The 19,502-nt window shown below is 62.1% G+C and overlaps 3 protein-coding genes and 1 pseudogene across 3 annotated transcripts; all 4 read left to right on the plus strand.

Annotated features, from left to right (window-relative positions):
• Positions 1-827: 827 nt before the first annotated feature.
• LPMP_050870 (hypothetical protein) lies at positions 828-6,719 on the plus strand (the record flags this gene model as incomplete). The annotated part of the gene is made up of 1 exon (XM_010705549.1): positions 828-6,719. One exon carries the CDS (start codon positions 828-830, stop codon positions 6,717-6,719), a length of 5,892 nt encoding a protein of 1,963 aa, XP_010703851.1.
• Positions 6,720-7,936: 1,217 nt separating this feature from the next.
• LPMP_050880 (surface antigen-like protein) lies at positions 7,937-8,812 on the plus strand (the record flags this gene model as incomplete). Its single annotated transcript, XM_010705550.1, has 1 exon — positions 7,937-8,812. One exon carries the CDS (start codon positions 7,937-7,939, stop codon positions 8,810-8,812), a length of 876 nt encoding a protein of 291 aa, XP_010703852.1.
• A 3,433-nt stretch (positions 8,813-12,245) lies between these two features.
• On the plus strand, positions 12,246-14,507 carry LPMP_050890 (annotated as a pseudogene).
• A 925-nt stretch (positions 14,508-15,432) lies between these two features.
• LPMP_050900 (paraflagellar rod protein, putative) lies at positions 15,433-18,342 on the plus strand (the record flags this gene model as incomplete). Its single annotated transcript, XM_010705551.1, has 1 exon — positions 15,433-18,342. One exon carries the CDS (start codon positions 15,433-15,435, stop codon positions 18,340-18,342), a length of 2,910 nt encoding a protein of 969 aa, XP_010703853.1.
• Between the last annotated feature and the right edge of the window lie 1,160 nt (positions 18,343-19,502).

The following is a 19,502-nucleotide window of genomic DNA, read 5'->3' on the forward strand; positions in this document are numbered from 1 at the left end:
CATAAAACTCTCCCCCCGCCCCCCTTTACGAGCCGCTCACATGAGTGAAGAAGCGCAACAAGACGGGAATGGGTCCGTCGGAGCTTAGGGCGGAGGTGTGGTGGGTGGGCAATGGCATGGGGGGGAGGGGGGGGGGTTGACCCCCCCTTGTTCACCTCCTCCACGAGGCCTGCACGCCCCCGCCTATCCTGCTCGGCTGTTTGCGTGTGGAGCAGGAAAGAAAAAAATTTAGTCACGACAGTCATTGACCCTGCCGACAAGGACGTCAGTCCTCCGATGTAGGCACGTGAGGGAGAGGAAGAGCCACATAAAATAGCGAATGGTGTGTGTGTGTGTATGGGTGCCGGTTGTGTTCTGGCTGCTGTGGGGGGGCTCTCCTCTCTTCCCCTCCGTAGCTCTCTCACCCTTTGTCTGACCTGGGCACGTGGCATCCACTCTCTCACCCCATACCCCAACACGGGAAAACGACACCGTTCCAGCAATACGCGTGCCGCGTTTTCCCTGCTCGTCTCGCTCTCCCCCTCTCCTCCTCCCTCTCCCTCTCCTCACTCTCCTCTCGCTCGCTCCTTCCACCTCCTCCCTCCTTCTTCCCTTTCGCAGTTGTCTTGTTCGTTACAGTAATAGCGCCGCCACATCCTGAACACCTACTCGGTCCCCTCCAGTAAAGCGGAAAGAGAGAAGAGAAGCAGTGGTGAAGTTGCCCCCACTGGTATATACGTGTGTGTGTGTGTGTGTGTGCTTTAACAAGTAGCCTACACCCGCGCTCACTTGCTCTCAGGGGCCGGTACGACCGCAACCTCTACAGTTAAACCTTAAGTGAAGGCGGTATGAACCACAACGGTGTGGCTGAGGGGGAAGACGGCAGCGCCGGTGCCGACACCGCTGCTGCCGTGCCTGTGAACGACACGCTTCTGTACCACCAGACTTTGATTCCCACGCAGAAGGTTACCCACGCCATCGAGGGCTCCTTCACCTTGCCAGACGCGAATGATCTCGTTCTGATCCGCCACAATGTGCTCGAGCTGTGGCGACTCTACGCAGAGGACGCCAACGGCGGTGTGGAGTGTGTTTGCCGCACCCCTTTGATGTCGGCCGTGTACACTGCGGTGGCAGTGCCGACGAGCGCCTCCTCGATGGCGAAGGCCAGTGGCGCGAACAGTGCAACGACGCTGGGGAACAGTACTGCCGGCGTACTCGACGACACGACTACCACGGCGCACCGCAGCGGCTTACACTACCTCGCCCTGACGAGTGAGACTGGCTACGTGACGCTGCTGCGGTACCAGCTGGATGAGCCTCCAGTGCCAACACGCCTGTTCTATGGCGACGACAGCGAAGATGGCAACGAAGGCAATGGTGGCGCTAGTGGCGGTGCCACGATGCTCGTGACCACGTCCTTGAAGGGCCGCTTCATCAAGGTGAGCGAGGTGTGCCTTGGCCGGAGCGGGGCGCGGCTGACCGTCCCTGGCGCCCGCATGGCAGTCGACCCAGCCGGGACAGCGCTCCTAGTCACTGCGCTCATGCGCACCAAGACGCTGGTGCCCATCACCGCGAATGAAACCTGGGACCCAGTCAAAGGCGTTAACGCCGGGCAAGACGACGACGACGACGACGACGCAGACAGCGATGCTGACGGCGATGACGAAGAGGAGGGCAATGACGACGATGTCGGTGTGCACCAGCGCCGCGGCCCGGTGACGGGTCGTGAGCTTCGGGCCGCCCGGCGCCGGCGGGTGGCCAAAGCGCGGCGGGCCAACGGCGCCATCAACCTCGGCACCCCGATTGAGGTGCAGCGTCAGACTGTCCTGTACTCTGCCTGCGCCCTCGACGGCTACCTCGATCACGCTGTGTTTGCTGTACTTGAGGAAGAGATCGTCGAGGCACGTGACGGCACTGCCACTGCCGCAGGCGAGGCGAGTGGTGGCACATTCCTCAAGAACATCGGTCGAGGCCTAGAGGGGGTTGTTCAGCACCACAAGCACTTTGTGCTCTACGCCTACGTGCCGAGCCTGAAGCAGGTGCAGCGGACACAACTCGTGCACGTTCCAGCGACGGCGCACCGGCTCATCGCCGTCCCTGCCGCCCCGTACGGACCAGGCGGTGTTCTTGTCTGCACGGACACGGAGCTAATCTGGTACGATGTGTCCGCCTCACAGCAGCAGCAGAGCTCGGCAGCGGCGGCGAATGGCCGCGTCGGCGTCTTCAAGTGCACATACGCCTTTCCGCGCCGCCTTGACTGCACGGAGATCCTGTACGACCCCTCTATCATCCAACACACGCTGACCTGCTTCGGTCGCCGCTTCTTCATGTTGCTGCAAGATGAGCAGGGCGATGTGTACCGCGTCTTCTTGGAGGCTGGCGACGTACAGCGCGCCTACGAGGCCCTTAGGACGCGCGAGTTGGCCCAGGCAAACCCAGAGCTCTTCCTGCAGCAGCAGCTAGGGGCTAACGGCGGTGCTGCGCCAGCCGCGGCGCTGCCGCCCGTGCCGAACCCGCTGTCGGTGCACTACTTCGACACGCTGCCGCCATCGTCGGCCATGGCGCTCTTCCGACGCGGTTTTCTCTTCATTGGCAACGAGGCAGGCCCGCTGCATGGGCTGTACAAGATCAAGAGCAACGGCTACACGGCAGATCGCGACTACATCGTGAAGCGCGTGCGGCGGGAGCGGGCACTAGCGATGGCGCCATCGATGGCGTCGTCGCGTAAGGCGGAGAAGGTGAAGGTAGAGGGGGCGGACAGCGCCACGCAGAAGGAAGGCGACAGCGGCGATCGCAAGCGCCCGCGCGCTGCGGAAGCGGCCGGTGCTGCCGTCAAGCCGGAGCCACAGGGCGACCCGACGGCGCCGGCAACAAGCCGCGACAGCGCCGCGTCGGCCACGCTTCCACGCGTCAAGGAGGAGCAGGCCGATGATGACGGAGATAAGCAGGCGTCGGCTGCAGCTGGCGCCGTCGCCATGCGACCACCGGCCCCCTCCACAGCCGCTGCGCCGTCTTTCAAAACTCCGATGGAGGTGCGCGTTATCAAGGTCTACCAGCCACACCGTCGTCCTCAGCATGTCGTGCAGCTACAGACCCTTCCGAACACTCCAACCATCACCAGCTTCACCTCCCATCTCACCTCCTCCACCTCGGCTGCAGCTACGGCATCGAACGGTGCTGACCACCCAACCAACTTTGGTGGCGGGCCGTCGCCGGCACCGGTGACGGAGCAATCAAGTGAGCAGCCGGAGATCTACTTCAGCTACGTCGGCGGACGTGGTGGCGAGAGCGTGCTCGTGCAGGCCCGTTACGGCTACGCCGCGAAGCTAGAAGGTCGCCAGCTTCTCCCAACCGTCTTCAGCTCTGTCATCCCGCTTCCCTCTGCGCTCTCGATGCAGTCCATGGCACGCCAGCAACAGGCTGCCATCGAAGCAGCCGCGGCTGCAGCCGTGACGCGAAGGGCGGACGAGAAGACGCTAAGGGGCACCGGCGGTGCGGCGCGCCAGCATGCGCAGCGCTTAAAGGCACTTCGGCAGCTCGCTGCAACCGTCAGCGGCGCACGCGACCAGGTGTGCACCGATCGTGTGCTGTTGTGCACGCGCCAGGGCACGACGGTGTACCGCATCGGCAGTACGGTCGAGCAGGACACTGCCTCGTCTTTCATTACTGCAGAGCGGACGCTTGCCGCGACGACTCTGCAGTACGGCTGCGGCTATGTGCAGGTCACTCCGCGCGGGATAAGTGTGCTGAGCTGCAGTGACACCGCCGCAGGTGGCAGAAGAGGGCACGACACCGGCGATACCGTGGGGGCAGTAACCGTCGTGCCAGCTAGCTGGACGCATCCGCATGGCAACACCGTCCTCGCTGCCGCAGTGACCCCGACGACGGTACTGCTCTCGTTTCATCAACGCGGCGGCATCGCCAGCTTTGACTTTGGCCTGGCAGGCACGGAGCTGCAGCAGCGCGACGTTCTTCCCACCTTCCCACTGGCCCCTGTTGTGGCCCTGCTGCAGCCGCCGGCGAGCACCGTGTCGACAGCTCTCCAGCGCGAACTGCAGGCGCTCTTGTGGAATCCTAGTGCCGCGTCGCCGAGCTCGGCAGCGGCGGCAGCGGCCGCCTCGGCAGCAACGGCAGCGGCAGCGGCGCTGACGGAGCAACTCGCGGCCATCGCGACGGTGAACCAGGAAGTGTACCTCGTACACCCCCGCAAGCTGCGCGAGCCCCTGGAGAAGATCACGTGTCGGCGCAGCGGCAGCGTGGACGCCGGCTCGCAGTCGGCTGCAGAGGTGACTATCACCTCTCTCCTCTTGACGTACCTGGGCGACACTCGAGGCGGCAGTGACGCAGCGGCGGCACTTATCGGTGGCGCGGGCCCGCGCAGCGGCAGAGGCGCCAGCCGCGCGCGTGGTGGGGTGGCCGCCGCAGCAGGGCGACGCCAGTTATTCCTGTTTGTTGGCCATAGCGACGGCGTGGTGACGCGGTGTGAACTGAACCCGTCGTCCGCCAAGGTGACGGCAACGGCGGAGTTGTGGTGTGGCTCCCGCCCGTGCCAGCTTGTCGCGGGCGACGGCGAGACTTTCTGCTACGCCGTCTCGGGCGAGCGCACGTGGCGGTGCGAGGTGCAGGATAGGACGGTCAGAATGGCGCCGTACAGCTTTCCAACGCGGCCGACCTCGTTTGCGCGGTTTGTGCTCCCGTCGCGGGTCAGCTCCGCCGCCGCGAACGGCAGCGACTCGGCAACCCCGGGGGCGCAGGGCAGCACAAACGAGCAGGACGAGGACCCCCTTGCCGTAGTCGAGTCCATCACCCTCGTTCCACGCGAGCAGCAGCAGGAAGTGGTCATCGCCGTGCAGAACCGCGAGTTGGCTCTCTACGTGTCGAATACCGGCGCCGGTGGTGGCGGCGCGGGTGGCGGCGGCGGCGGTGGCCCGGGCTCGGGAGGCGTTGAGTATAGCTTTCAGCACCACCCACTGCCGCTGGCAGGTCGCCGGCTCCTGCAGCACCCAACACGCCCAGCCTATCTCATTCTCTGCGGTGTCGAGCACCGCAGCCACGGCCGGCAGGAGGTAGAGCGGCACCGCGCTGAGGATCGTGCCTTCCTCACCGCTCGAATGGCGGACATCGCACAGGCCGAGGACCGTGGCGCACACTACGGCGAGGGTCTGTACGGTGGCATCCCGTACACGGCGCCGCAGCGTTCCCTTGGACGCCCCAACGCGTACCACAGCACGCTGCAGCTCTACCACCGCGATGCCCAGCGCCTGCTGCCGCCCATCCACTTTGAGCCAAACGAAGCGATCACCTCTGTCGCGGTGGGCAGTTTCTTCAAGGAGTTTGGTCGCGAACCGGTCGTCATTATCGGCACGGCATCCTCTTACACACACGGAGCTGGCTGCGGCACCGCCGCGTCGTGGCGGCATGGCTTCCTGCGCACATTTCGGTGTGCCAGCGGCAGCGGCAGTGTAGGTGGTGGTAGTGGTGGCGCTGATGCGCTGCTGAGACTGGAGCTGCTACACAGCACGTACCTGCGCCCGGATGACAGTGGCAGTACTGTCAGCGGCAAGGATCGTCTCGCCGGCGCCAAGAGTAGTGGTGTCGCCGCCGCCGGCGGAGGCAACAGCATAGACACGGCTGCGAAGCCGGACTACCCCTCCGCGTTGTGCATCTGCGAGCCGGTAGGCATTCTGTTCGTTGGCATGGGCGCCGCACAGGGGCTGCGAATCTACTCGTGGGGAAAGGAGCACCTCCTTCGCCGCCGCCACCTCGCGAATACGCCAGGTCAGCGCATCACCGCCATCGACTTTGTTTTCGCGTCACCGCCGGGCAGCCGGAACGTGAACGCGCGCAACGTGTCCTTCTTCGCTGCCGACCTCTACCAGTGCCCGTACGGAGACGCCGAGGGTATGCGGATGGTGCGGGAAAAGCAGCTGCTTATTGTCTGCGGCACCGTGAACGCCTCCGTGTTCATTGCCGCGCTGCAGCCCGGGACTCCCGCCCCCGCAGCTGCGCATGGCCCAGCGGGAGCAACGACAGCCGCCACACCGTCGTTCCTGCTGCAGATCATTACAGACAGCGTACCACGGCATATCACGAGCGTTGTTGTTGTGGACGAGCGCACCGTCGCCGCGTCAGACCGCTTTGGCACGGTGGTGTTCTTGCGCATCCCGGAAAGCACACGCACAAAATTTGCCCAACCCGTCCATCAGTTGCAGGAGGCCGAGCTCATCGCTGAGGAGACGTACCTGCGCACGCAGCAGACTTTCCGTGAGGTAGCGCGACACCACGTCGGCGAGCTCGTGACGGCACTGCATGTACAGCCTCAAGACCTCTCGCAGGGCACCGACACGGCTCTTGCGACGAAGATTGTGTACTACAGCACCGCACTCGGCAGCCTCGGCGCGTACGTGCCACTGCTCTCGGAAGAGGACGGCGCTCTGGCGGCCTACCTGCAGCCGCTCTTGCACTCGCACATCCGCCCGCTGCTCGGCCCGCCCACCGCATTGCCTCGGGCGTCACACCTGTCGCACCATGTGGTGGACGGCGACATCGCGCAGCTACTGCGCGGCGGCGCCACCACGCCATTCTCGACAGCCGCCAAGGAAGACATTGCCGACGCCCTGGAGCGGCAAGTGAAGGTGGAAGCGGCGCGTCGCAAAGTATTGGGGCTACCGAAGCGCACTCTGCCTTCTCTTCCGGAGCTCATTGCAAAGCAGCGCGCGCTACTCAGCCTACCGCTATAAGAAGGCGTATAGGGAAGAGAGAGACACTGTGACGTATGTGGTAAGTTCGAGGAGGGGATGGGGGCATTGATGAATGCCAGTGGTGTGCGGTCAGGACGGCGGCTTTACTTGGATGGCTGGCTGTGTTAGTGTTGCTCAGCGGTGTGGGTCTGCTTGCGTGTCGCTGAGCCCCTGCGCCTGCAGCTCCGCCGCGCCCACTCTCCTTCCCTTTCTAACGTCTTTGACTGACATCTCGGTCGTCGTCGTATTCCTCGTTTGAAATTCATAGGCTGTTAGGCTAACTCGACCGGCGTGGCACAGAGCGCGAAGCGGGGAGGGGCACCATCGGCACGTGCGTGGAAAGAGCGAGAACCATCAGCTAACAGTATCCGCAGCGTGTCCCCACGCATCCCCCTCTGTGGGTCTCGCTCACTCTCTCTCTCTCTCTCTCTTCGCAGTCCTTTCCTCTTACCGCTTAGCCCGCACACCCCCCGCACACACCCCCCCACGCGCGCACCTTACCTCCCCTGCACATTTGCTGCAGATCTGACTTTGGCTCAACAACGCACTCCTATCAGAGAAGGAGTGGGGTGGGACGGGGAGGGAAGGAGACGGTAGAGCTCCTGGCGATGTTGCTCTGGTGCCGGTGTGGTGGCGAATAGGGATTTTGCAGACTCCTCGGCGCGACGATGCGCGTAGCCACAGCACGACGCAAGTGTGGCGTGGTGAAGAGCTGGATGCTGTGGGAAGGCGGGGAAGAATGAGAGAGTTGGAAGGGGGGAAATCAATGATCCCTTGTACGAGCCGCATTCCGCCTCCATCGTCCTCACTCCCACACACACACAGAGACGCACAGTCCTCCTCTGAGGAAGGCGGGACAGCACATGGTAGGAGGGGGGTACCCCGGCCTTGCCGCAGCGTGCCGGGTCTCGGTCGCACGCATCCACCTACCCCCCTCCCTCTCCTCTGCGTGCGCCATGCGCATCTCTTTACTTGTACTCTTTTTCTCTTGACCATCTTCTCCACCGCTTACTCCCCTCCTCCTCCCCCCACCTCACACACACACACACGTTCCGCTGACATTACAGCCCACACACACGCACGCTCGCACTCGCTTGACGCACACGTTTCGCTCAAATCCTGCGCTTCATCAGTGGCCCGCAGCAGCAGCAGCAGTAGTCTCTCACTCTCTCTCTCTCACCATCCCCCCCCCCCCATACCAAGGCTCCACTTCAGCAATGGCCACCATCATCAGTGTTCTTGCCCACGTGGCAATTCTCGCCGCTGTGCTCGCGCTGGCCTGCGTCGCGCCCACAGCCTCAGCCGCTACCCCTCCCCCCGCTACCATCTCCGACGCAAGCACGGAGTACTTTGTGAAGCTGTGGGCAGACAAGTACCCACTCAACTACGTGTGGTCCGGCAAAGACATATGCAAGTACGAGGGTATCTCCTGCGACACAGTGAAGCAGACGGTGACGATGCTGCTCCCCAGGGTCGGCCTCACCGGCACCATCCCCCGCTTCGGCTCCAAGTCTGGCTTTATACCCGCCAATGTGCGTGTGGTCACCATCAACCTCATGGACAACCCGGGGCTCAGTGACGCCTTCCCGGAGCACTACGGCCAGTTGACGCGACTGCAGGAGCTGTACCTGATGAACACGTCGCTGCAGGGCACGATCCCACAGACATGGAATAACCTCGCGAACCTGGCTATTCTGGACGTGTCGAAGACAAAGGCCTGCGGTAACCTGCCGGCCTGGGACTCCAAGGGAATGAAGTCGCTCCAGTATATGCACTTCAAAGGTAACAACCTCATGAAGGGCTCCGTCCCGGCGAGCCTTGCCACATTCGGCGCTGTCTCCTTCGAAACCACCGGGAGCCGCCTCTGCGGCTGCCTCCCCCTGGAGTTCGGGAGTAGCACCTACATGATGATGCAGTTAATTCGTGACCAGCCCCAGCTGAACACAGCGAGCTGCGCGACGACCAATATGTGCACGCCCCAGGACCTGAACTGTAACGCCAAGCCCAACGCCGCCGCGATCGGCTACAGCCGCGCGAGCGTTGCGGCGGTGGTGACCAGTGTTCTCGTCACGGTGGCGTCGCTTCTCGCGTAAGCAGTAAGAGCAAGTCGGCAACAGACAAGAAGGGGGGGAAGAGGTGCGAGGCAAACAAGCGAAGAAGAGAGGGGGGACAGTCCGTGAGCATGGCTCGCGTGCATACCATGTTGCTGTTGAATAGGGAACTCTCTCTCTGTGTTGGATCCTGCGTGCCACTCCTTGGAAACGGGGAAGGGGAGGTACAAGTTGTCAGGTGACTCAAGACACATCTCGCTCCTCACACCCACACCCTACCACCTCGTCACATGGGTGCACATGCATCCCATCGGTAATCCCCCACTTCCACCATCGCCACGGCGGCGGCGGCGATGGTGCAAGCGAGCGTGAACAACTATAAGCGCCTCACTCCTCAGTATCTCTCTTCGTGGGCTGTTATTTCCTCTACTTTGGGGAGAGGGGCACCTCCCCACTCACTCATTCGCTCGTTTCCTTCATTTCCTCGTGAGGCGTGTGTTTGGAGAGAAAGCGAAGGGGCGCAGTGGTGACGACGAGTGTTCGGTCTGCGTCTCTGTGAGTGCAAAAGAGATGTGTGTGTGTGCGTGTGTGTGTCTCGGCGGTTTCATGTGGCGGAAGGGAACAGGGAGCAGTCGGGATGAGGCGAGGTGGCGTGCCACCCTTCCCTCCCTCCCTCCCCTCTTCAATGGATGGCCTCATCATCAGTGAAGTGGTCGAGAAAGGGGGAGGAATGGGGGCTTTGTGCATGGCTACGCACTGACACTGCAAGCTTCCGCCAACAACCTCAGCAATCCTCCACCCACCCAGCACCGCCTCTCTCTACCACCACCACCACCAACCCCCTCTTTGGTTTGCCGACTTCGTTGACCTTCATTCTACGTGACTCGCTTGTGCAGCGTTCCGCCGCACAAGGGCATTCCCTCATCCGCTTATTTGTGAAGTGGCGGTGGCTAACCCGTCCTCCTCCCTTTTGTACTCCCTACTTCATCCCACCCCACCCCACCCCCGCCCGTTTCTGTCGCTTTTCTTTTCCGCCCCACCGCGCTCGCTCCTCCTGCCTCGGTCTCCTCGATGTCTTGCGTCTGCAACGGTGCGCCGTCATTGGCTGCCTCTTAGGAACAGAGAGAGGGAGAGAGAACGACGCACGCTCGTGCAAGCACGTAGACGGATGCGTGGGCGTGTAGGGCTACGCGGTGTGAACCCGGACGTAAGCGTATGTATGGAAGGCATGCGAGCGAGGGAGAGTGAAGGAGAGGTGCCCCGTGCTCTACCTCTCTCCGCCCATTTATCTTTTCCTTTACCATGTGCATCATCATCATCATTATCCTCACCATCATCATCTCCATCACCCACCACCCACCCACCCACCCCCTCTGCCACCCTCATCATTTTACTCTACCTCACTTTCTCCTTTCCTTGGCTTCCCCTCTCTCTTACTTTACTCGCTTTGTCTCCCTCGCTCTCTCTCTCTACACACACACGCACGCACACATACACATACCTCATGTGCACGTGTGCGTCCACGTAGGCAGGTCGAGTCGCCCCCCCCCCTCTTCTCCTCCTCCTCCCCCCCTCACGTATGTGCACATCAGTCACCCCTTTCCCTTCTCTTCGTTCTTACCCTGTCGCTTGTTTCGCTTGCATGTGCATATGAAGGTTAACGATTGCCCTTGGGCGGTGGCAGTGGTGTGTGTGTGTGTATCTGTCTGTGTAGCTCTTCGACTTTGGATGGTATTCGCCGTCTGCCCGCGTGTATGCGTGCATGCGCTCCTTGACTGTACGCGTCGCTCTGTCTGTCTCCGTGTGTTGTTTGCCCGTCCCCTGTGTGGCTGGCCTTTTCTACGTGCATGTCGGAGGAAGAGGCGCATGTGCCTCGCTCAAATGAAGGAAAGAGAGGCAGGCAGGCAGGCAGGCAGAGCGAGGGATGGAGGCTAAAAAGTTCCTGACGTCAACACGAGCAACCACCAAACGAAACCAAGGGAAGAGCAGGGGGGACAAGAGAGGAAACGTGTACGCGTCCCCGACGTGCGTAATGACGGCAGCGACGGAGAGTCGCAGGGACGGGCACAGATGAAGAAGACAAGTGGTGGGAGCGAAAAGGGAGAAGGCGGCAGCCGTGTACGTACGCGCCTCGATGCGCGCGACTGCCTCCCCCATCACCCTTCCTCCCTCTCTGTGGGTGTCTACATAAGGAAGGTCGCGTGCGTGCTGCCTCTTGTGGACTGTGCGACTCGCCATCCATGAATGGGTCTCCCGTATTGCTCTCTACTCTTCCTTTCCCTTCTCACTGTCGCCTTGTTCTCTCCCTCTCTCTCTCTGTGTACGCGCACAACTAACACGCACACGTGCACAACCGGCAGTCATTTTCTATTCATTTCAGACCCTTGTCTGCTTGTTGTGTACCGGTGCACGAGAGGCGAGCACCATGTCTGTGACAGCGCCCCCGCTGTGATTACTTCACTTCCTACACACACGCACCTCTCTCCTTCTCTCTTTGTTTGTCGCCCTCTGCAGCCCCCCCCCCGCCGGTCTGACAGATGGACTTCGCACTGCACCTGACCTCATCGTCCCCCACCGCGACAACCGCCTCACCTGCCGCCACCACAGCAGGAGCTAGCAGTGGCCCGAGGTTTTCCCCGAGAGTGGGGACAGTGACAGCGGCCTCCACGGCACTCCTGACCTCGTCCAACGCGCTGGAGCGCATGCGCAGGTATGACCTCTACGTGCGCAGGCACAAGACACGGTGTCGGTACCTCCTCCTCTTGCTGCTGATCCCCCCTCTTCTACTTCCAGTGCACCTTCTTCGGGGGGTACGACCACCTGATGAACGCTGCAGGCGAGGGGTCGTACGGGGGGCTGGCCGGCGCTGTGGGAGGGGCCGGCCTCGCTGCTACCGGAGCGTCAGGCCCTTCGAAGGATGGCAGCCTACACTTCGGTCTGGCTGCTTCAGATGCGGAGGCCGCGGGCGATGACAGTGCGCTGACGGGCAGCTCCATAGGCGGGCGTCGCAGTCATGTGCGGCGGCTGATGATCACGCGGGTTTTGAACGCCATAGGAACGGCGATGGGCCGCATGGATCTGTGGGAAGCAGACTGGTGGCCCCCCGTCAAACTGGACACCAGACACAACCGACACGTACTACGAGCAAAGGCTACACGCTTCTACTCCCAGCGCGGCCTCTCTGTCGCTAGCCCGCAGTGAACCGCCATGGTCGGTCATCACGCAGCGTGGTCTCATTCCGATCATCTCCCGCAGCGTAACGCGACTGTCGGGTCTTTTGTTCGATCCGGAACCTCCACCGTACAAGCTGGCGCTGAGCGCCTTCTTCCACACGCGGCAGGCGAGGTCGGGTGGGCCCTGCAATCGCTGCCATGTCCGTGCCATTGACAAGGACATCCGGAATGAGCTGATCAACTACAACGTATTCGTGCGAAGCTTCAAACTTCGCGTACCACTGCTACTCTATTACAACCGCATGCCTGTCTACGCCATGATGCAGCACCTGCGGCTTATGCGGGTTCGCAGCTACCAACTCCTGGGCTACATGACTCGCGACTACACCTCGCAGAAGCGACCGGGAACGGTGAGGAGAGAGGTCGCTGACAACCCGGACCTGCACGCACGGCAGCTGAACTTCGAACTGACACGGCTGTCGCTGGTCTTTTATCTGCAGCGCCTGCACCTGCGCGCCCTGCGGCACGCGGACGCCATGCGGCTGGAGACATTCCACTTCCTCCGCTACCTTAGCTCGGCCATCCCCGTGCTGCGCAACGTCTGGGTAGGGCAGGATCACTGCAAGTGGCCCGGCGTCTCGTGCGTCGTCGTCCACATCCCGCTGAACTCGCTGATTGACGACGACCACCCTGCCCTGCAGGCGTTCGTGGAGAGTATTTTCTCTGTCTGCCGTGGCCCAGACTGCCGACGGCGGCGCTGCGTCGCGCCGTCCTGCGCAGCGTACACACACCATCTGACAACGCGCCTGTTCACCTCGGCTGCACCGGCGTACGGGCTCAGGTGGGATCGCAAGGACGACACAGCAGCGATGGATGAGATGATCTGGGAAAAGACCTCCACCTCATCACGCGGTGCCGCCGGCGGCATCGGCGTGGCAGCGTCACCGCCATCGCTATCGACCACCCCCACTGGCACTAACAGAGATACAGGGCGCAGCGCCAGAGCCAGTGAGGCAGCCCGCTCGAACCGCGGCAGCGCTGCGAGTTCGAAGCGGTCAGTGTGGGCGGAGCAGATGTTTGCGTATGAGCGCCCGCACGTGGTCCTGACAGAGCCAATCTTGCTCGTCGACATCGACGTGCAGAGGGTTGTGAAAGAGACACTCGGGGTCACCGTTCCAGGTACCACGGGCACTAACGGCAGTGAAGGAGCCACAGCAGCAGCAGCAGCAGCAGATGCGTCGTCGCCACCGTCGCCCTCGGCGGCTCCCTTTGGCCCTCCCTCTGACTTCGCCACGCCGGCGTACGCAAAAGGGTGTCGACCGGCCCTTCGTCGGCGACCTCTTTGGTATGCAGCGCCGCTTTCTCCGGACAATGGCCGAAGCCGCTCCACGGGGCCTGCGGTATGGCAGGCAGCGCAGCGGCAGCCCCCCGCCGTGACGATCTCGTACGCCTTCGTTGTACTGAAGCTGGCGAACAGGGGGCTGCGCGGGTACCTGCCCGATTTCTACGACCCTGCGTCCGCGTCTGATGAGCGTTAGGCGTCTGCAGGCTCCGCAGCGAATGGAAATCGCGCGAGCAGCAACAACAGCAGCTGCTGCTGCTGCGGTCGTGCCAGCAACATCCAGTCGCGCTTCGCCGATGACTATGAGGAGGCAAATCTGCCGCCCGCAACAGCAGCCACGGCCGAGCAAGGCAGCAACAAGTCAGTGGAGGAAATCAGTGCGCTAACCCCTCGCTCCGATGTGTACTGGGGCCGCCTCTCGCGCATGCGCATGTTGGAATCCCGTAACTTGTTCGTTGGCTCCCTCGCAACGGCCGCGCCGCGGCGGACCCTGGAGTCCGTCGCGGAGATCGGGAGGGAGCTGCAGGGGGTGCTGTGTCGGCTGGAGAGGATCAGCCAGCGTAACCACCACGAAGACCTTGCAGCCTACTTCTCCGAAGTGGCCTCTCTGGCCCGCTTTCAAAATGAGCGATGGAGTCCCTACCGATGGTCAGCAGCGATGATCAACGCCACGAACAACGCGGCGCAGTCCGCCACGCAACGGCTCTACACCATCATTGAGGACAACGCCCTCTCCCCGCGCTTTGTCGACCCGGTGCATGACATTGATCACCGCGTGCACACCTTCGGGGAGTTGAACCCGCGTCTGATCGGCCTCCTGTCACTCGATGTCTCGGCAAACCCGTTGCTGACGCATCTGTTTCCTCGCACGTGGTTGTTCATCCCATATCTGCACTCGGTGCGGACGACCGGGACGTCCATCCTGACGACGCCGCTGCGGCTGCGGTCACGACTCTACAACCACAGCGACCACTGCTCTGCATCGTCTATTCACCTCGACAGCGCTATGAAGACGTATGCCGAGGAAGCGATACGCGAGCGATGCAGGAAGGATGCGGCGGTGGCAGCAGCGGCGGAGACGGCACGTGACAAGGTGGAAGGGACCTCTGAGATAGGGAGCAGCCTTCACGACAAGGACCTCATCGGTGCCGTGCTCATGCCGCCCTTCTCCAGGATCGACACCATATTCCCTGCCAACAACCCGGCAGAAGCCACCTTCTAGCATCAGAACCCCCTCACCGGCCCGGCGTGTCTATAGGTATGAAACTTGAGCTGCCTTCATGCAAGGCTTGGTGCAGGCTATCAAACGACTCCTCAGACTGCAGCAACTGGTAAGCTCTCCCACCCCTTTCCCCCAGTCCCTCCGAGTAAAAACCTGCGTCGTATACAGAGAAGCCACTGTGTGAGAGCGATACGAGGGGGGCGCGAGTCAGCTCCTCTGTGTGTGTGTGTGTGTGTGGGTGTGTGTGGCGGCAGCACGTAGGGGATGTGAGGAACACCGATGCCACACATCACCCCACGACGTCTACGACGTTTCCCCCCACCCCCTCCCCCTCCCCTTTTTCATCACCGGAGAGTGTCAAACACGTTGGCACCACCTCAGCAGACGTGCAAACGGGGGGAGGGGGGGGGCGAATACACGGTGGGTTCTGCCCTCTGCTCCCTACCCCCCCCGTCCCCCTTCCGTCATCACCTCCACCTCTCTCTCTCTCCCTCTCTCTCCCCTCCCCCCACCCCTCCGCACCAAGGGGGTAGCTGCGCCGTTGCGTAGTTTGATCGACAGTACACTGCGTCCTCCACACAAACGAACGCACCGCAGCGCATCCATCGTCATCACTGCGTATATTTACATCTCTCGCTCTGTGCATACGCAACTGTGCTGGTTCGCGTTCCAATCAAGAAGTATGCCTCTGCCCCCGTCCTCGGTGGTAGCGCCAAACCCCCGTGCCGGCGGCAGTGGTGATGTAGCCTCTGGTGCTGCGGACGACGAGGACGTCCCGCCGACCCTGCAGACACCAACCGTGCTTTCGACAGCGCACGCGCAGCTCGCAGTGTTGGAAGGTGCGATCCGAGCTGCTGTCGCCAGCACTGGGACCAGTCACGTCTCTACTCCGTCACATTTAAAGGCATCCGAAACGGCGCGCTCGATGAACATGCCTGCAACCTTGCGAAACGCCACACCCCTCGGGGCTGCACCGGTCGAGCTCGGGGCTCCAACAGGGATCATGGCAGCGACACAGGTGTCCAGTGTGACGGCAACAACACCGCCAGGTGCCAGCGAGCGACTTAGCGCACTGCATGACAACCTGCGGCGTGTTCGACACCTCATGCAGCAATACGAGGAGGCCTCGCAGCGCGTCATCGAGGTACACCTAATCCCCTCCCCCGAGATGGGTGAGCCGATGTTCGCGCCAGTAACTACGCCGACTGCGCATGCCGACGAAGACGGGAGGGTTATCTCGCAGCAGCATAGCTCAAGCTGCACAGACGTTGCCAGCAGTGGCGACAGTAGCGCCCCTCTCTGTGGCAACGGCAAGCAGGGTGTAGAGCAGCAGAAGGCCTCCCCGTCCCTGCACCAGCACCGAGCACTCGCCAGCGACGCCGTTTTCACGCGCTTCTGCGGGTTGCGCGTTACTCCTGCTGAGCTGCTCTTGCCACTTCAGTCACCAGCAAACCTGAACATCCCAGCTGCACCACCCGCGCTGCGAGGCATCGACGACCACGACGTGGACAGGGAAAACTGGAGTGAGGACAACGTGGAGAGTCGCGACGCCGAGTCTGTGAAGAGGTGTGGTAGCGACAACAACTCCCGCAGCGGTCAGACGGCGGGTAGCGTGAACGCCAACGTCAAGCACGACTCAGCCGCCGGAAGCCCAAGAGACATCCTCTCATTTGGCATGGCGCAGCAGCGGCAGCGCACGAACGTCGAGACCGTTCTGGAGGCGTACGCAAAGCTTTTCTACAACCCCTCCCCATCGACGCCAGCTGCTGGCGCTGGAGCGGTGCGAGAGCTGCAGGACACACAGCACCAGTTGGCTGCCATGCAGCGGTGCCGTCTGTTCGGCCACGAAGCACAACTGAGGGCGGCGGCGGCTAATAATCAGGGCAATGGCAACTACATCAGCACCACCACTAGCAGAGTAGAAACTGGCGGGGTGGCAACGATCGGGGTGCAAGTCGCCGAGATCAGGTGGCAGCATATCCCTATCGCTGTTCAGAACATGCAAGACAGCCTCGCTGCGCTGCAGGACCGTTTTACGCGTGGCTCTCACTACGCCTGCTGCGGCAGCCAGCCAATGGCCCTCGTACGTCAGCTGCATACCTGGACGCAGCCACTGCTCTGGCAGCTGAACAATCTTCTCTCGAACCCCACGTTGGAGGAGGTAGACGAAAGCACGCGCGAGAGGCTGCGACGCATGAAGTTTGATGCAGAGGAGATGCAGCAGGCACAAGCACAGGCCATCGCGAACGGCGATATGCAGCGCTCAGAGGAACTCTACTACGAGCAGGCGTCGCTGGCTGAGGCGATGGCGGGGCCATACGACGAGATGGAGGCGTCAATGCTGAGGTACAGAGAGAGGTGTGTCGACGCACCGCTGACGGGCTTTCTAGAGCAGCACGATCTGCTGACGACGCAGCTGACGCACATGATCGAGGAGAACACGAGCAAACTCTCAGAGGTCGCGCTGGATGTGGAGCGGGTGAAGGAGAAGCGGCGAACCGTGGCACAGGCGCGTCACCGACAGCGCAACAGCATGTCAACATACCACCACTCATGGAAGAAGGCCTGGCAGACGAACACCGATCAGCAGATGGCGTGCTACCGTGCGGTGGCACAGCTGGAGAAGCAGCTGAGCGACCTGCAGAAGGCCCAATGCTTCCTCGTAGACGACTGGATTAGCCGTGTCGCCCAGGAGCGGCAGAGGGAGGAGGACGCGGCGGCCTTTGCCTGCTTTGCAAATGCCCGGTCAGCCGCCCTCGCCGAAACGCAGCGCAACCTGCAGGCGGTTGTCGAAGGCGTTCGTCAATACAGTGGGGCTGTGCAGTTTAGCTGCCATCACGTCGAGGCCTTCGTCTGCGAGGTACTGCAAGGCCACCTCAGCGAGTCTCAGCTAGCACTTCGCAAGGACCGACTGGAGCAGTTCCGCGCCCTCTACCTCACCCTCGGAGACCTGCACTTCAAGAAGGCGCGCAATGCCGAAGAAATCCAGAAGAAGATTGAGTACTACACACTGCAGCAGGAGATTGCCATGGACGCGCTAAACCCGAAGGCAAAGGAGTTCAGCCAAGCAAAGCAGCGATGGGAGGCCGCGAAGGCTGAGGCGCTACTGGAGCTCGGCCAGCTCGACCAGCGCATTCGACTGCAGCTGAAGGGCTTTCGGCCGACGGAGCAGCTGCTTCGCCAAGCTGGTGTGGACTTTGTGTCCCCCGAGGAGGACCTCTCCAGACGTACGCAGCAGCGCTCGCAGAAGTTACTCGAGTACCGGCAGCTGATAGAGGAGGGCATTGGCGCACGGCCGACCACGACCGCCTCGAGCGCCGCCTCATTTACCCCACCGATGCTCACCACCCTGGGAGCCACTGCACCTTCAGCAGTGACAGGCTCCTGTGCTCGCACCAGAAGTTCCAAGGGCCTCCTCGGCACAGAGACGACATTGCCGCCGAGACCGTGGGCTGCCGGATCGCCGCACCCCCACCCACGGCCGCCGACCACGGCGGGAGGGCTCCACCCCAGCTCCACCATCCCCGGGGCCCTTGGAGAGAAGAACGGCTGCCAACTGCCCCCACTGCGCAGTATGAGCCGTACCTACCCACCATTGCAATGCAGAGGCGACGACGACAAACCGCTGGCGACATCCTCGCCGCATGGCGCGAAGCCGATTTTCACGGCCACCGCCGTCGCAGCCGCCGCCGCCACACCAGCCTTTCTATCGAGCCTGCACTCGACGGAAGAGCGCATCGTGCAGGGCATCTCTAAGCAAAGGCTGGTCGCTCGCCTCAGGACTGGCACCAACAGAAGCCCACTTCCAACGAGCCGCAAGGCAAACAAGCGATGATGTGGAACGATGGATGATGGCGGATGCCTACTGGGGAGAGAGGGGGGAGGCTTCTCCTGCAGATGCCGAACTCAGTACACATAGTGTCGACCGCCCTCACTGCATCTCTCCCTCTCTCTCTCCTTCGCTCTCTCGGACCCCCCTCCCTGTCTTCGCTGATGTACATACCCACGGTGCCCTTTATCTTCTCCGTGCACTGCCTTTCTCCTCACCTCATCTCTGTCTCTCGGTGCTGCCTCCCTCTTAGATGTACAGGGGTGGGGAGGCAGCGGAACAGAACAGAGAAATGGAAAAAAAAAACGCTTGTGAACAGCTATGTAGATGTGAGTGTGTGTGGGTGGGTGGATGGGTGAGTGCTGGTCCCGTGCGTGTCGCTTAGTAGTGGTAAACGGATCTCGAGCGAGGATCGGACAGGGCGGCACAGGGGCGATTACGTTTGCATGGAGAGGGGGGCCCTCTTCCCCTTTACCCCCTCGTCTATTCACACCCCTGCGCAACACAATGTGGGCTGAGGTGGTACAGCCCCGCCCCGCCAAAACACCACCGACTTGAGAAGAGTTTGGAAAAAACGGCCGCCAGCCCGACTCCCGCCTTCTTCCCCCCCCCCTCTCCCCCCTCTTTCGCCGGGTATGCCGAACAAGACGCGACGGCGCACGGTCGGCGTTCATGGAGTTGCCCCCTCTCCCTTCTCTTCTTCCTCCGCCACGCGGTGGGAAGGCGAGAAGACCAGTTTTTCCTCTCTGTGCCCCCTTTCGCTCGAAGACACGGCACACTTGTGTGTCGACGTTGCGCTCGTGACGGCCGCACATGCGGCCATGACTTTCTCCTCCTCCTCCTCCTCTCCCTCCCCCTCGGTGTCTGGGCCTGCACGACACTTGCCCATTGTTTCGTCGATGCTCCGTGCAGGTGCTGTTCTCGTTTGCCGTGTGGATTTTCCGCTTCCTCTGAATGTTGTTCCAGTCGACGTGTCGCCAGGCGGCCATCCCGGCTCCCGGCTTGTGAGGAGGCAAGCCTACCGACAGGCCACTTTGCCCGGAGGTTGTGAAGTGGGGTGGCGCTGTCTACGCAAACTGCGCAGCAAGGGGCCCCCGCCACTAAGCGTGGGCACACCCGCAGGAGGTGCAAAAAGGTGTCACGGCATGTCTTGCGAGCAGCGTAAT

This window comes from Leishmania panamensis (assembly GCF_000755165.1).
Source record: "Leishmania panamensis strain MHOM/PA/94/PSC-1 chromosome 5 sequence".
NCBI lineage: Eukaryota > Euglenozoa > Kinetoplastea > Trypanosomatida > Trypanosomatidae > Leishmania > Leishmania panamensis.